We start from the raw sequence: 17,466 nt of genomic DNA, 5'->3' as shown, positions 1-17,466 counted from the left end.
GTATTTCTCTCCATGCACTCTAGAATCCTTGAAGGGTCCTAACAGAATACGTAATGCTGGTTTCACAGAAACCTAAGGTTCCAGGAAGTTGGAGTCTCCCTGCCTGACGGTGGCAGAGCTGAGAGCAGGCCTGGGTCTGTCACCTCGAGGTCCCAGTTACCATCTTACAGCCTCACCGTCTGCCATAACACGCTGCCTGCCATGGGCTCTGATTCCGCTCCCTCCCTACCTGTTCCCTTCCTGTGGGACACTGCCGGTCCAGTGAAGGCCACTGTCAGGACCCCTCGTGTCCTTTTGCTTTGAGAGAGAAGGTTTCTGTTCTCATATCAAGCCTCATGTGACATCATTCCAGACCCTTCACTGGTTCACTGCCTCTAAATTATCTCCATTTTACCGGTATCCCCAGTGGCCCAAACTGACTCCAGTATCCTCGATGCATATCCTAGAGTTCTAGAGTACAGTATCCTAGATGCAGAGTAATGGGGCTATTTTCTCCCATCATATGGAAAATCATTCTCAGATTGGAATCTCTTTTGCTTTTTTTTTTTTTTTTTTTGAGATGGAGTCTCACTCTGTTGCCCAGGCTGGAGTGCAGCGGCACAACCTCCGCTCACTGCAACACTCCTCCTCGCAGGTTCAAGCAATTCTCATGCCTCAGCCTCCCGAGTAGCTGGGACCACGGGCACACGCTACCATGATGGGCTAATTTTTGTATTTCTAGTAGAGATAGGATTTTGCCATATTGGACAGGTTGGTCTCAAACTCCTGGCCTCAGGTAATCCTCCCACCTCGGCCTCCCAAAGTGCTGGGATTACAGGCCTGAGCCACCGTACCTGGCCTTGTTTTGCTGCTTTATGCAGGATGACTATATACCATGTTTCAAAATATGTTTGACTAGAGTTTTCTAAGGATATTAAGGATAGGATAGAACCTGAAATCAGCTTGGTTTGGAAATTGGTATAGTACAGAGAGCATTTTTTTTTTGAGACGGAGTCCCAGGCTGGAGTGCAGTGGTGTGATCTTGGCTCACTGCAACCTCTGCTCCCAGGTTCAAGCAATTCTCCTGCCCCAGCCTCCCGAGTAGCTGGGATTACAGGCACACACTACCACACCTGGCTAATTTTATTTTTCAGTAGAGACGGGGTTATTTAGTATTTTTAGTAGACACTGGGTTTCACCATGTTGGCCAGGCTGGTCTCGAACTCCTGACCTCAATGATCTGCCCGCCTCAGCCTCCCAAAGTGCTGGGATTACAGGCATGAGCCTCTGTGCCCCGCCAGTACAGAGAGCATTTAAATGAAAAAAGTTAGACAACCGTTTATTCATACGAAGAATGGAGTAGAGGTAAATATCTTAAAGATCAGTTGCATTTGGCTGTGTGCTGTGTGTCTGTGTGTTAATATGGCTTTGATGCTCTGGAAGTTTTAATTTTAAAGTAATTTAGGGTTCCCAAATTTACCTGACATTGGAATCCCACGGGGAGCTTCAACAAATATGCTGCTGTCTCCTAGAGACCATGATTGAAATTTTCTGAAATAAGGCCTGAACTTTGGAATTTGTAAAAGATCCTCGGGTGATTTTAACATGCAGAGAAGCTTGGGAACCACTGCGGTAATATCAGAGTCAGCCAAGGGACTCAGAATACTGTTCCTTCCCTTGTTCCCCCACTCAGGCTGAATGATCTGTGCACTACAAACACTGCTCTACCAAGTCTGCTATGATGTAATTCTAATTTTGACTCATGGATGTGATGGCCCAGCTTTTTGGTTTTTCTTTAAAAAAAAAAAAATCTAAACTTAGTATTCATAATGATCTCCTTTACCGCCCCCTCCCCCCCACCCCCACAACTACCACAGCCCTTGCTTTTTAGTTTTTAGTAGTTACTTTGAGATGTGAAATGCATTTGGGATCTAAATAAATTGATCACACGGATTAAAATATGAAAGGCTTATTTTCACTGACTACCTCAAGCTCAAGAATATCCCTCCTGAGTGGGGTAGATGTCACGCTCAAAAAAACCTTTAAACCGTATTTCATTACCATACTAGAATGAACACATAGGTTCACACTTTTTCTAGATGAAAGACATAAACTGTTCAGCTTTAAGGTCTTAGTGCTGGGCCTTAGGCCGCAGATAGTAGCAGAATGAAAGAGTAATTTGCATCAAAATAGGGCTTTTAATCATTTGAGCTAAATTATGCTAATAAGAATCTGACAATTGTCTGCAAACAATCTGCATGTCTGACAGCGTCTCTGTAGACAGAGGTTATCTGCACAGTAATTGAGTAGAAGAAACACTAATCCGTAAAACCCTTCAAGTTGCAACTAAAGCCTGGCAGTTTCTCTTTGGGTGAACTGATACTTTGTTCTAACGCTTACTTTAGAATAATAGTGCTTAGCCGTTGCTTCGTCCCTGGTGATGCCCAAGCCGAGCTGGAGACACCTTGCGTGGTAGAAGGATGCCATTGCCATGCCTCTGCTGATGAACTCCGGGAGACAGTCTGTGACCTGGGCAATCATGGGGATGTCGTGCACCTCATCATAGTCAGCAATCCTGAGAGGACGTAGAGTGGCGAAATGGAAAAGGACATCAGTTATGGTGTAAGTGTTTGTAAAACGATGTGCCTAGAAACCGACCTTGTCCCCGAAGTGATTTCTCTCTACTGCTTTGAGAACTAAGTTGTTTGCTGCGTGGTGAAGGGTTCGTATAGCCAACTCAAACCAGGAGAAGGCGAGCTTACCATAGTGGTGACTTTACATCGTCTCTGTAATTATGCTCAGCAGGCTCAATCACCATTAGAAAACAAAGGTATGTTTCTTTTTTCTTGTCATATTACTCTTGGAAGTTTAATGTCACTTTGTGGATTTAAACTGCGTGGAGAAGAAAGCATTTTCCACTTCTTTGGATCATGTATGGAAACAGCCACCTTCAATTTGGACATTAGCCACATAGGACCAGAAAACCCTTTCACTAGCACGTCTTTAAAAACGGACGAGGGAAAGAAGTCATCCTTTATACCCAGACACAAATACATAGAATCGTGTGAGCATGCGATCCAGTCACCTCCACATTAACCACAATGTTAATGGAGTAGGAATGTGGGAAACAATGGAAAACGCCAAAGATTTTAAAGAATGATTTAAAGCTTTAGTTCTAACTAAGACGGACACTTGCTTTGAGATATTGGCAGTCACTCCTGTAAGTGGTCTGCTGCCTGGAGCCCGAGACGCCGGGGACACGGGAAGTAGCAGCCCCTCCCTCCCCTCATCCTCTTGTAGATCACTGCCCCGCGCTAGGGCTCGCAGAGAGGGGAGACCTGGCGCTGTGGGAAGGGTGTGACTGGGAAACACCAGCACATACAGAGTCTGATGGACACTCCAGAGTACACCCAGGCCTGTGTCCCCGACACACTGCTTTTATACACTGGGTAAAGAAGTGTAGGGAAGTACATGGAGCCTTACAGACTCTGGGAAAAGACGTTTTTGTATATTTTATTAGATATAGCCTCAGTCTTTTCACCATATTCTCATGTTCAGTTCTTATGGAGCTATATTTAGTTGTGCAGTTATAGAACTGCATGGCCGAGGAGCGCAGGAAGAAATGAAGACGTGATAAAGGTGTGATATGCCAAGCTGTGTTAAGTACACTATTATGATCCTGCTATAAAGGTATTCTCTTCTTACACATAAAGCAATTGCTTCTTAAGCAACTTGCTTCAGCTAGTAGCACTGAAATCTTGAAGGCTAATGGCATAGAATTGTGCTATCCAGTATGGTAACCACTAGCCATATGAATATTTATGTTAATTAACATTTAAAAGTGTAGTGCTAAGTTGCATTAGACACATTTCAAGTGCTCAGTAGCTACCATTGCTAATACCGCAGAAAGCTCTGTGAAGGATTTGGCATAGAACATTCTTAGGCATTCTTGTCAATGCTTTCATCCAGTTTATTCCAACACTACTGCTAGGGTTTGAAGAAAGTTCCCTCCAAAATCCCAGTGTTGCTAGTGTGATCGTATCAAGAGGTAGGGCCCTCAAGAGGCGATGAGGCCATGAGAGCACCTCCCTCATGAATAGGACGAAAGCCCTTTTTATAAAAGAGGTTTCCTGTAGCTTTCCGCTGTCATGTGAGGACGTGATGGTCCTCCCCTCTGGAGGTTGCAGCCCTCACTAGACAACCACACCTACCTTGATCTTGAACTTCCTGGCCTCTGGAACCGGGGGAAATAAATTTCTGTTTCTTAATACCTAGTGTGTGGTATTCTGTTACAGCAGCACAAAACAGACACAGACATTCACCTTTTAGAAAATGCAACACACTTTGTAAAAAATTTCATCTTATAGTAATACTCCACGAGATTCCCTTGAGCATAGACGTTTCCGCGTTCTGCTGCTTCTCTTAAGCAATGCAGGGCAGCCTCCGTATCCTGCTGGATGCCTTGTCCGTACAAGTACATGAGCCCAAGTGCACCCTGGGACTCCAGATTTCCATTGCCACATGCTTCTGAATGCCAGTAAAATGCCTAAGAAAAGCACAGTTTCATCATTGTATTTATGATCCACTAGATGAAATTATAAGGGAATACTAGACAGAAATCTGTGGCTCCTAGCTAGCACTATTAATCATCTCTAGGAAAGAGCTGTAGGCCTTTGGACGCGTTTCACACTAGCACACATGCCTGACGCTGTGTGGAGGGAGTTCCTCTGCCGTGTCTCCGCAGTGCAGATGAGGTCACAGTCCAGACAGCTTATGGCAGAGAAGGACCAGCTGTCCTAGGTTTCAGGATTTGGGGACCTTCCAGAGTAGGGATCAGGAAGGTGCCAAATAGGAACTAAGTGTCTGAAAGGCATGTGGCCAGCAGAGGAGAGGAGACTGCTGATGGTGAGGGAGAGTTCAAGCTCCCTGTGGATGCTAGAGATGGCAGCTCCTGCGATCAAAGACAACCCCGATAAACGCTGTATGTAGCCTCAAGCACATTTGCCTCATACTCCGCTACAGTGAATTTGAACTCGTTTACAAAATTCCAGGTGGCTGCTCATCTATCCGAAGATGGCCTTACTTGTTACATGCCTCTTGCAAACTTGCCATTAACTCCTCTCATACAAGTAGGACTCGGCCCCCATTTCCTTCTCCCTATAGGATTTTTTGGGAAACTGTTTCAACCATGGATGAAAGATTGTATTTCTGTGAAAATCTTAGATGGACTTTATTTGTAACTAATTCTTAGTATATTTTATTTATTAGTATCAATTATTTCTCAAGTCACTGCTAATATTCATCTATTCATGATGAAAAGGATTTTGGCCGTAATTTCAGGACTGTTTCTCTTCTTTTAGCTTTGATACTGTAGTATACAAAATACTCTCACATTCATGGTTTCCTTCGATAGAGGTAGGGAAGGGGACATTTATAAATAAAAGGGCTTTGAGATCCTAAAATGTACACTTCCTTTACATTTTAAGGAAATATAAGAGAGATTTAAAACAACATTCCCCACCATTTTCTCAAAAAAAGTAGTGAAACAAATATTAATCTAAATATAACACTGGCATTAAAAAAGAAGGGCATGTCACCTTTTCTAACTCCTTGGGCTCCTTGGTTGAGTAATACAGCCCGAGCATACTTTGAGCCTTCACACTAGCTTTGGGATTTCCATTGTCTGCTGCGAAAAGCCACAGTCTACGAGAAAGCGAGGCATGTTATTCTTGGTTTCAGCATTCCATTCAAACCTAATCTTGTTCCCAGGCAGGATTACCTTTCGGCTTCCTCATTTGATCGTTTAACACCTTTTCCTTCATAATAAGCTCTTCCGAGGTTGTAAGCAGCTGCAAATTTTAAGTGTCTTGCTTTGGGACATGGAGAATCAAGAATTTTCTTCATGTAGTCCACCCCTTTCTCCTTTGACAAAAGAAAGAGCAAAAAAACCCTAGTTTTTAGTTTTACCCAAACTGAATTTCTTTCTCCCAATAAGGCTGTGAAGTGTCCGCCCTCTGACATGATGTGTAATACTATGAATCTGTGCCCAGGAGTTACGATTGTCCTGGATCCTGCCGGGCAAGCGATAAGGATGAAAAGAATCTCTAAAGGTACATTTCCTATCCAGGCACTCCCAGGAGCTCTGGGATATAAGAAATTTCCTTCCTTTTACAGCTGCCTGAGTTGATTTAAGTCTCAATATGGGCTTCCTTTTTTCTCTCCTCCCTCCCATCTAATAACCCTTATCCTGAATCAGCACAGTTCTTAGAACTGACTAAAAGGCAAGCATGGCCCGGAACTTCTTTCACATTTATAATTCTTACAATACACTTGTGAGCCCCTAACAATCACCATCTTCCATTCAAGCATACTTTTACTGTGTGCTCATAGTTTGTATCTAATATACAAATCTTACGCATTAATACAACATCTGCTTTGTGGTCACAAGGCAAGCATAGAAGATATTCTAACCACTAGCAGGAACAGATCTGCACCCTCCACCCCCAGATCCATCAGACACAAACCTTCAAACATCACCCAAAAGAAGAAAATAATACTGGACAATCAAATATATTTTGATTTTTGTTTGAGACAGAGTCTTGCTCTGTCACCCAGGCTGGAGTGCAGTGGCATGATCTTGGCTCACTGCAGCCTCCCAGGTAGCTGGGAATACAAGCATGCACCACCACGCCAGGCTAATTTTTGTATTTTTAGTAGGCCCTGGCCAACATGGTGAAATCCTGTCTCTATTAAAAATACAAAAATCAGCCAGGTATGGTGGCAGTGCCTGTAATCCCAGTTACTCTTAAGGCTGAGGCAGGAGAATCACTTGAACCCGGGAAGTGGAGGTTGCAGTGAGCCGAGGTCGTGCCACTGCACTCCAGCCTGGGTGACACAGCGAGACTCTGTCTCAAAAAAAAAAAAAAAAGTATTAAAATATAATTTTAATTGTGTCCAACAATCCACTGACAATGAAATCTTACCCACTGTGACCAAGACACTAACTTACAGAATTTAGAATGGTCCCCAGCCCATCATAGTACATCACTCCTAGCTGGTAAGTTGCTTGATGGTCTTTCTCCTCGATTTCTTCAAACTGTTCTAATGCTTCTTCATACCATCCCTAGAAGCATCCAGAAGATATTGAATTATTTTTATTATGATCTTTAATCCCAAAGGCACCAAGTGGCCAACTGTTTCTGCCTAAGTTAAACACACAGTTAACAAGCAGTGCAGCCACGTTCGAACCCATGCCCCATGCTGACGAAGCACGCTGTCTGCCATGGTGCTCTGCCATCCTCAGAGTGACAGGTGCACAGAGAGCCCTCAGCAAACATTTGTTGCCAGGATAGATGAAGGTGCCGTTGAAAAGTGAGAGAGTAAGTGGGATATAGGTGAACAAATGGTGAAGGGACAGTCTGTCCCTTTTCAAGTCTTCCCGGGGAAATCAGTGAAAAACCGAAACTACATTACTGAAGTTGGGGGGACAGCTGGCATAGCCATGCCTCAGTCTACTTCCCAGCTTATCCCAACAAGATGTGGAGAACGAGGGCGATTTCCTCCTATGCTGTCCAGGAACAACTAAGGCCGCCTCTAAGTACTAGATAAAAATCAGGGCTTCAATTATTAATATGAAGATATCTGATAATATAAATATAATTTTTTTTTTTGAGAGGGAGTCTCATTCTGTCACCCAGGCTGGAGTGCAGTGGCACAATCTCGGCTCACTGCAACCTCTGCCTCCTGGGTTCAAGCAATTCTCTGCCTCAGTCTCCCAAGTAGCTGGGATTACAGATGTGCACCACCATGCCTGGCTATTTCTTTTTTTTTTTTTAGTAGAGGCGGGGTTTAGTTATGTTGGAGAGGCTGGTCTCCCAACTCCTGACCTCAGGTGATCCACCTGCCTCGGCCTCCCAAAGCGCTGGGATTACAGGTGTGAGCCACCGCACCCGGCCTGATAATATAATTTGTATTATTAAATATTTTGAGCAAATATATAAAAATTTGATTTTTAATCTATAGTGTGAAATGGATTTTATACTAAAATGACTCCCATAAATGGCTTTCATGACATGGATTTTATGAAGAAAGGTCAGGTAACTCCTCAAGCTAGCAGCACTGTATCCCACTGTTAAAACCACAGCCATAGTCTATGTAATTGGACAGAATTTCCCTAGTATAACACAGTAAGAAACTCTACATGAAATTTTTGTCTCAGGATCTAACAACAGAATTATAGGAAATGAAAACAAATAAACAAAAAATGATACCTCTTCAAAATATAGTTGACCTCTCAGGAAATATGCCAGAGTGTCTCCTTTCAGTATTCTTTTCTTCAAGAGCTGCAATGCCTTATCCACCAAATTAGCATGGCTGTAATGATCTGATTTTTAAAAGGTAAGGAATTCCATTAACCACATAATAGGAATTTTCTCTCCTGAAGTAATGAATCATGTAAAATCCATCTAACACTGTTGACAATATTTCTTTCTAGTACTCATTCCTACAGCTGGCCTCCTTAGCTCAAGGAAGAAATATTACCTGAAAAAAGGGCATGGTCACAGTACCTAACACTGTGCCTTGTATAATGAAGCAATATGGGCCGGGCATGGTGGCTCACGCCTGTAAATCTCAGCACTCTGGGAGGCCAAGGCAGGCAGATCACCTGAGGTTGGGAGTTCAAGACCAGTCTGACCAACGTGGAGAAACCCCGACGCTACCAAAACTACAAAATTGGGGGGTGTGGTGGTGCACGCCTGTAATCCCAGCTACTCAGGAGACTCAGGCAGGCGGAGGCTGCAGTGAGCCAAGATCGCATCCCTGCACTCAAGCCTGGGCAACAAGAGCAAAACTCCATCTCAAAAACAAAAACAAAAAAAGCAATACTTGTGGATTGGTTTCGCACTAACCCTGCTTATGGCCAAGTAGAGCCGTAGCAGTGCAGGGCTCGGTATAAGTCTATGCATTGGTTTGTCTTCAATGGGCAAAGCCGTCTGGAGAGGTGAGTTAAATTCTTAATTTGAGCCTTAATGAGAGCTCCTCTAACCAAATGAGCATCCCATCCCTAATATAATATTTTTAAGGCTATAGGGGAAATCAGGTATTTAAATAATAATTGCAAGTAAAGCATGGCATTGTTCTCTTTAACAAACATGACATCTGGCTTGTGTTTTCTAGAAGCATGTCCTTAAGTCCTGAGAGTAAACTCAAGACCTAACTATCTGTGAGACCTCACTGACGATTTGCTACCAGATAAATGAGCAATTTCACAGATTCTTGTGGGAAAACTCAAAAGGACTGTAATGATTAACCACTTCCTTGAAATCAATCAAACACAGTCTTTCTTGTCTCATTTGCTCTAGCATACAAAATGAACTGTCAGTGAAAGGATTTTCCAAGGGAAGCTTAAATAGTAAGATTCGTACCAGTCTTTTCCTTTTCCCATTGGAAGGGTTTTTGGTTTTTAGCAGCATATTGAGATATGGAGGCATAAAAGGGGTTCTTGGGCAACTTTTCGCTGGTCAACTTCATCCTTTTTCCACAATGTGTATTCTGTAAGCAAGAATAAAAAATAAGGTGGTAGAAATGTCTTCCTCCAGCAAAATGCAAAAAGAGACTCTATTCCCACCAGGCGCTCATTATGAAAAGCATCCTTCCCTCATCGCCTAGATAGAACACCAACCACCGACTCTAGGACGTGAACATTCTTTCCTAGGACACCAAGACCCTCCCCAGCTGAGAGACAGCCATTCTCCATGTCATTTTCCACAGCATGGCATTCACCATGAGACCCGTTTGCACGTCCTGTCTGGCTATGGGTTTATACATTAAGATGGGTCATGTCGCCCAGCACAAGCATTGCCCCTTAGGGGACCTGTGGCACTGCCCACAGAGACAGGTCTTCTGCACCGGTACCTTCTGTGCCCTTGTAACTGACACTCATCGGACGAATCCATTTCAAATTAAGGCACGTGTCTATTTTACCTGGGAATATACTTTATTTTAGCTGTATTCGGTTTTATCTTCCTGTCTGTATCGGATTGCCATGTTATAAGATGGATCACAGTTGAATGGTAAATCAGTGTCTTCATATAAAATGTAGAGGTCACCTCATTTGGGGTGAAGGAGTCCAGGTTGGCCTAGGCTGAGGGTAGTGAGACAGCAAACTCAGTTGTTGCTACGCTTTTGTGTTTACTCCTTGGCATTCCACTGTTACGGCTTACCTTCACCAATCAGAAACAAGCTTCCAGCAAAGGTTCCTGATTGGTGGTCAAGAGAAGACATCGAGAGACCCTTAGTGTGATTGGAAAGCTGCGTTTTGTATCATTACATGATGCTCTTTGAGACAGTAAGTTGCTTAAGTGAGAATGAAATGCAGAAAAAAGGAACATTTAGTAGAGGAAAAAACTCACTGAATTATCTTTGTGATTTTGGAAGAGTCATTTAATCTTTTTAAGAGTCAATTTCCTCATCTTTAGTTTGGACTATAGGTGGTCTGAATTAGAGGATTTTTTAATGTTCCTTTTTAGATATATACAATTCTTGATTATATAATTCCCCAAATCTTATGGCTGCCTTTAGTGAATATAAAATTTCCCAATGAGCTTTACTTAGGGGGAAGCAATATTAGGTAAGGTATTAAGAAGGGATGATGCAGATAGCACTCATTTATGACTGAGAGATTGGATACGGAAGTTTTATTTTCACCGAAGACATTAACTCGATATGCTGCTTCTTCAAAAAGGCTAAGAAAAAACTGGGCATATTCAAGAAGGGCATCAGAAATGAAACAAATCAGAAAACAATACCTTACCTTGTTTAAACTCATGTTGCCTTTTGTGGTTAGAAGACTGCGCATGGTTTTTGTTGCTGTAGCTTAAAAGAAGTTTTGGAGACATTTGGAAAACAAAGATTTTTTGAACTCTTATTAAATGCCAAGTATTGACCTTTGTTGTAAGGCTTTCTAGGCAGCTCCGACAAAATTTTATGAAATAAGGTCCATTATGAGACTCATTTAATGTATGGGGAAACCAAGGGACAGTGGGGAAGTTAAGTAACTTGCCCAAGGCCACAGGGCTAGTTAAGAACAGGTAAGCAGAACAGCTGGCATGTCCCAGCACCTGCGTACTTTCTCTCTCTCTCTCTCTCTCTCTCTCTCCCTCCCTCTCAGAGAGGGTCTCACTCTGTCATCCAGGCTAGAGTGCAGTGGTACAATCATAGCTCTCACTGCAGCCTCAACCTTCTGGGCTCACATGATCCACCCACCTCACCCTCCCAAGTACTTGGGACTCCAGGCATGTGCCATCACATCCAGCTAATTCCTTAAAATTTTTGTAGAGATGGGGTCTCCATGTTATGCAGGCTGGTCTCAAGTTCCTGGGTTCCAGCAATCCTCCTGTCTCAGCTTCCCAGTGTGCTGGGGTTACCGGAGTGAGTCACCGTGCCCAGGCTGCACTTCTTTATTCTATTCTGTCTTTCCAAAAAGCAAAACTCTCCAAAAAGCAAAACTAATATGAGCTTTTAACATAAGTCTCTTGTAAGAGGATAATCCAAATTAGTACTTTTTTAATTAGAAAAAATGAACACAAAGAGAAGATTGAAAACAGCAAGAGGATGTATTTATCTCTGCCAAATCTTGGGATTAGGTATAAAATCATTATTTGAAACTTAACAACTCTTTGCATAATATGTTGTAAATTTAGAAAATTCTATAATAGAAATTGTAGACAGTAATTGATAATATAGAATCTGAAAGAAATCTGTGATTTTAAGGGAAAAGCAGGTGGCATGGATGCTAAGGGCACCCTTCTCAGATCCTCTTTCAGAGGTGGTACCCCCTCATCCCCAGCTACTGTGGATGTTGAAAGAAAACAGCTCACAGCTGTTCCTTCTCCATAGCTTTGTCCACAGCCACATAAGTCCCCTCCTCCAGGACACTTTGCTCCCTCTTTCTTGGAGACAGACCACTCCCCGATTAGGAGAGCCCGTCTGCCACGCATCTTGAGCATCTCTGCACATTCTTGCTGGATGTGTCAAGAATGCAAGGCTGGCTCTGCTCTTTACATGGGCCATTCTCAAGGTTGTGTTTGCAGCAAGTAATCTTGAAGAAGAAGGCAATGTCTCCTCACAGACAAACAGCAGGGCTGCTTCTCTAAAGAGCAGTGGATCCCCCAAGGGCAGTGTTCCTCTGTTATAACGCAGCCCACAGAGTGTGCGCGAATCCATAATGGGCCCTCTGTGTCACCTCTGTGGGTACTGGGGGGCAGGGAGAACTGGCTCAAGCATCATGCTGACACTCTGGTTATGGCTTCTGCTATAAGTAAGAAAGTAATCTGTTTCTAATCCAAGAGTCTTGTGTCTTCTGCCAGCATCCATGAAACAGGCTGGCTTGTTAGTGGTTAAGTAGGGTAGAATTGCAGACCCTGTACAGTCCTGACACCCCTTAGCCTCAAGGTGAGATAAATTTGGTAGTGTAATTGTGCTCTGTGAGGTCAGAATGAAGTTAGTTTCTACCTGAGATCCACATTCTTGCTCAGCGTGTCTCCTGCGCTGTTCTCCTGAGACCACCCCCTGGAATACACTTGAACAAAAATCCCAATAGGAACTCTGCTTCTGGGGAAGTAAACCTAAGACAATGGACATATGGAGGAAAATATATTTATTCTTATCTTTCTACAGCTGGCATAATAAAGGATAACTCTCCTTCCCATAACATGTTAGATCACATTGTGCCTGGTATGGATGGTCTAGTATGTGAATGTTTTTTGGAGCAGGGAGGGCGCAGCGTTCCAGGAGGTACTGCAATACCATGTCCATGTGTGGGGTTGGAGCAAGCTCCTATTGCATCTCCCTGCTCCAAAAATCCATTTAATATCTTGTCTTCAGATAGAGGATGGATCAGATATTAAATTGATAAGAACAGATATTATACTTGATCTTGACCAAAAAGTTGAGAAGCAACATTATGTGAAATGTTTGATATTGCGAACAGGACTAAAGTTAGCTGTTATTGAATAATGTTATTGATGAATCACGTTATTGAAAATGCTCAGTGGCAGGAAGGGAAGAATGACCTGAGAGTAGGGATTCCATAGAGAGAAGGAACGATAGATCTGCTTTTCTGACGATTAGCAGCATCAAGCAGAACTACAGACTAGAGCCGCCTCTGAGAGCTGAAAGAAAATGACTATTTCCTCAAAGATTCAGACAAGTTATGACTCCTCTGTGGTTATGATGAGCAGAGATTAGAATCAGAATGGAAGTATCAAGAAATGATTCACTTCTTGAAAACCCATGGAAAAGAGAGAAGTGTTTGGAATAGACCAGGTCCTCATAACTAAAAAGAGGTGCGTACAAGTGAGGAATGATTATGCAAGACTTATCATAATGTTGAAAACTTGTATTTAACTTTTCAAGTTTATAAAATTGAATGCTGAATAGATACAAACAATTTTCAGATATATAAATAAAGAATGAATAACAACTAGACAATTAACATCCAAGTACCTGTCACTCACTTTCTTGTTTTAGAGATGGAGTCTTGCTCTGTTGCCCAGGCTGGAATGCAGTGGCGCAATCTCAGCTCACTGCAACCTCTGCCTCCAGGGCTCATACATTCCCCTGCCTCAGCCTCCTGAGTAGCTGGACTACAGGCACATGCCGCCACATCCAGCTAATTTTTTTGTATTTTAGTAGAAACAGGGTTTCATCATGCTGTCGCTCAATTTTTTAAAATCACGTTATCTTTAAGTCTCCTGTACACCCGTGTGATTTCCACCCATTTCCTTCCACACATTTCCACCTATTCCTCCCACCTGCTACCCCTACCCAAGCACCCCTATCCTCCCCACAAGCTGCTTTTGCATATGTTTCTTGGTCATTTCTCTTAAATGTTTAAGTCTTTTTGCCTTTGGGTTGTGTTGTTGATTTGTAGTTCATATTTCAGGCGTGTTTCATAAATCGCATGCATTTAGATTTGTTGATGTGTTGTTTATACCTAAGCTGATAATCTTTGAATATTACCGGAACATTTAGCTCTTTTACATTTATTTTAATTACCACCGAATTGAAATTATTTCTTATTTTGTACTTTCACTCTATCTACCTTATTCACATTTCATTTTTTATTGTATTGCCTTTTTGATGGATTTACTGGGTATTTATTAGATTGACTAGATATTTATTATGTTTGGGGAATTTTGAGCTTCCTGTCTTGGATTGGTGTCTTTTATTAGCTCTCAAACATTCTCAGGGATAATTTGTTTGTGTTAGTTTCCCAGGGCTACTAAAACAAAATATCAAAAACTTTGTGGCTTAAAAGAACAGAAATTGGCCGGGCGCGGTGGCTCAAGCCTGTAATCCCAGCACTTTGGGAGGCCGAGACGGGCGGATCACGAGGTCAGGAGATGGAGACCATCCTGGCTAACACGGCGAAACCCCGTCTCTACTAAAAAATACAAAAAACTAGCTGGGCGTGGTGGCGGCGCCTGTAGTCCCAGCTACTCGGGAGGCTGAGGCAGGAGAATGGCGTGAACCCGGGAGGCGGAGCTTGCAGTGAGCTGAGATCCGGCCACTGCACTCCAGCCTGGGCGACAGAGCGAGACTCCGTCTCACAAAAAAAAAAAAAAAAAGAACAGAAATTTCTTCTCTCACAGTTCTGGAGCCTAGAAGTCCAAAATCAAGGTGTTGGCAGGGCCATGCTTCCTCTGGCCCTAGGAAAAAATCATCCTAAGCATCCCCCACCAGCTTCTAGTGGTTGCTGGTGATGTCTGATGTTCCTAGGCTTGTAGCTGCACAACTCAACCTCTGCCTCTGTGTTTACATGGCCTTCCCTTCGTGTCTCCTCTATCTCTGTGTGTTCTCTCCTCCCTCTTATGAGGACACCAGTCACTGGAGTTGGCACCCACCCTAATCCAACATGACTTCCTCTTAACTTGATTACATGTAAAATATCCTATTTCCAAAGAGGTTCACATTCACATGTTTCAGAAGTTAGGACTCAGGTGTATCTTTGGCTGGAAACACAAGTCAACCCACCATGCTCTTCAGAGGCCCCAGTCTATTTCATTTCTCTCTCCAGCGTTTTGATAAGACCTTCTCCTCATGTCTCTTAAGTTTGCCTTTCAGATTTTCCATCTGTTTTTTTTTCTCTCTGACACACTCTGGGTAATCTCTTCAGTAACCTCTCCCTTTTTATTAATTCTCTCTTTAGCCACATCTAGTCTGCTGTTAAAGCAATCCATTTAAAAACTGTTTACTGAAGTAAATGAAAGATACAGAAATGTATATATAAGTTTACAGCTTGATAAATTTTCACAAGCCAGACACATCCATGTAACTAGCTTTCAGATCAAGAAAGAGATCCTTATCAGCACTTTAGAAGTCCTGTTGTATTCCCCTCTGGTCACTACATGAACTCAAGTGTAAATCCTATATGCACCTGTAATGGCACAAGTTACTTTTTCTTGTTTTTTTATACTATATAAATGGAATCATACAGTGTGTAATATTTTGTGTCTAGCTTCTTTCCCTTGACATTGATTCATCCATTTTGTTGTGTTGTAATTTTTTTTCCTTCATATTGTTGTATTACATGGTGTGAATATATCACAATTTATCTTTTCTACTTGATGGACTTTGGGTAGCTTCTGTTTTGAACTATTAGGAACATTCTTGTGCCTGCTTTTTCCTGAAAATTTGTACATATTTTTGTTGGGGATAAACATTGTAGTAGTAGTTACTGGATCAATGAGTATGCATAGTCAGCTTTTGTAGATACTGCCAAATAGTTTCCAAGTGATTGGGCACAAAATCCCTTTTTAAATTAATTGCTGGTTTAGATTTCTGGTAGTTTGAGTAATTTATGGGAAGACTGCTTGATTCATTTGAATTCTGAATGTAAAGCATCCATTCAATTAGGCTGACTTATCAGGAGTCCTAGTAAAAAGTTTTCAGTTGTCCTGACTGTGACAAGTATGAGACAGCCTCTAATTCAGGCTGAAGAGTCCTGGCTATTTCCAAAGAGGGACAGGAAACTACTGCTGTTTTGGGGGGCTTCAGTCTGTTCTTCAGAAGAATGTGAGGAAATTATTGTATGGCTCATCCTGCATCTTTGTACTTCTGATTTCCTGAATTAACATTTATGTTAATCCACTTGTTACACTTATTACAAATTGAGATATAATTCACATACCATAAAATTCACCCTTTTAAAATGTACAATTCAGAGGTTTTTAACATAATTACAAAGTTGTGCAACCATTACCACTATGGAATTCCAAAACCTTTTCATCATCCAGAAGAAACCCTGTAGCATTGGCAGCCACTCCCCATTCTCATCCCTTCGATTCCTGGCAAGCGCTAATCCACTTTCTGTCTCTACGGATTTGCCTATTTTGGATATTCTATATAAATGGAATCATAGAACACATGGTCTTTTATGTCTGGCTTCTTTCACTTAGCATAATGTTTACAACATTCATGTCCTTTGTTGCATGTATCAATATTTCATTCCTTTTATGGATGATTAACATTTCATTATATGGATATACCACATTTTTAAAAAATCTGTTCATCAGTTGATAAGCACTTGTATTGTTTGCAGCTTTGGCCTGTTATGAATAATGCTGCAACAAACATCTGTGTACTAGTTTTTGTGAGGATATATGTTTTCAATTCTCTTGGGTACGTACCTAGGAGTGGAATTGCTGGGTCGTATGGTAATTCTGTGTTTGACATTTTGGGAAAATGCCAATCTGTATTTCAAAGGGGCTGTACCATTTCACATCCCTACCAACAATGTATAAGGTTCTACATCCTCACCGACACTTTTGTTGCCCATCTTTATTATCGCCATCTGAGTGGATGTGAAGTGCCATCTCATTGTTGTTTTGATTTGCATTTCTCTAATGAAAAATCATGTTGAGCATCTTTTCCTGTGCTTCTTACCCATTTTGCATCTGCATTTGTAAATGTCTATTCAAAGCCTTTGCCCATTTTCCAGTTGTGTTATAATAGTTCTTTATATATTCCACATACTAGTCTCATACCAGATGTATAATTTATAATTTTTTCCCAATGTGTGGATTTTTTAATAGTTTCTTTTGATCTGAAAACCTTTTTATTTTTAATGCAGTCCAGTTTTTCTATTTTTTCTTTTCTTGCCTGTGTTTTAGGTGTCACATCTAAAAAAAACCATTGCCTAATCCAAGGTCACAAAGGTTAACCCCTGTGTTTTCTTCTAAGAGTCTTATATTTACTCTTACATTTAGGTCTTTGATCCACTGAGTTCATTCTGTATATGAGGGAAAGGTCCAAATTAATTCTTTTGCGTGTGGATATCCATTTGCCCAGTGCCTGTTTGTTGAAAAGATCATTCTTCCCTCATCATTTGTTATACTTCCACCTCAGTAGTTGTGTTTTGAAGTATGTATATTACATCTTTTATAGGCAACTTTGCATTTAAACTTTGTGCTCTGAACCCTCTAA

The 17,466-nt window shown here is 41.8% G+C and overlaps 1 protein-coding gene and 1 non-coding gene across 3 annotated transcripts in view; both read right to left on the bottom strand.

Annotated features, from left to right (window-relative positions):
- Nucleotides 1–17,466, bottom strand: part of LRP2BP (LRP2 binding protein) — a 29,661-nt gene that overhangs the window by 793 nt on the left and 11,402 nt on the right. The window contains exons 1-8 of one of the 2 annotated variants that reach the window (XM_050792602.1): nt 9,964–10,558; nt 9,405–9,531; nt 8,250–8,362; nt 6,989–7,102; nt 5,759–5,901; nt 5,577–5,682; nt 4,302–4,525; nt 2,380–2,554 (exon numbers count right to left, since the gene is read on the bottom strand). In XM_050792602.1, coding sequence (XP_050648559.1) covers nt 2,380–2,554; nt 4,302–4,525; nt 5,577–5,682; nt 5,759–5,901; nt 6,989–7,102; nt 8,250–8,362; nt 9,405–9,510 — 981 coding nt within the window. In that variant the 5' untranslated portion in view covers nt 9,511–9,531; nt 9,964–10,558. Of the gene's footprint in view, nt 1–2,379; nt 2,555–4,301; nt 4,526–5,576; nt 5,683–5,758; nt 5,902–6,988; nt 7,103–8,249; nt 8,363–9,404; nt 9,532–9,963; nt 10,559–17,466 lie in introns of those variants that run through there. The other variant, XM_050792603.1, reaches the window with a different exon arrangement.
- On the bottom strand, nt 12,753–12,940 carry LOC126955900 (U2 spliceosomal RNA). The gene has a single exon (XR_007726182.1). It is a non-coding gene; the product is annotated as a U2 spliceosomal RNA (small nuclear RNA).

This window comes from Macaca thibetana, chromosome 5, assembly GCF_024542745.1.
Source record: "Macaca thibetana thibetana isolate TM-01 chromosome 5, ASM2454274v1, whole genome shotgun sequence".
Taxonomy (NCBI): domain Eukaryota; kingdom Metazoa; phylum Chordata; class Mammalia; order Primates; family Cercopithecidae; genus Macaca; species Macaca thibetana.
Note: the sequence above shows the minus strand (reverse complement) of the source record. Positions and strands in the feature narration are given on the sequence as shown.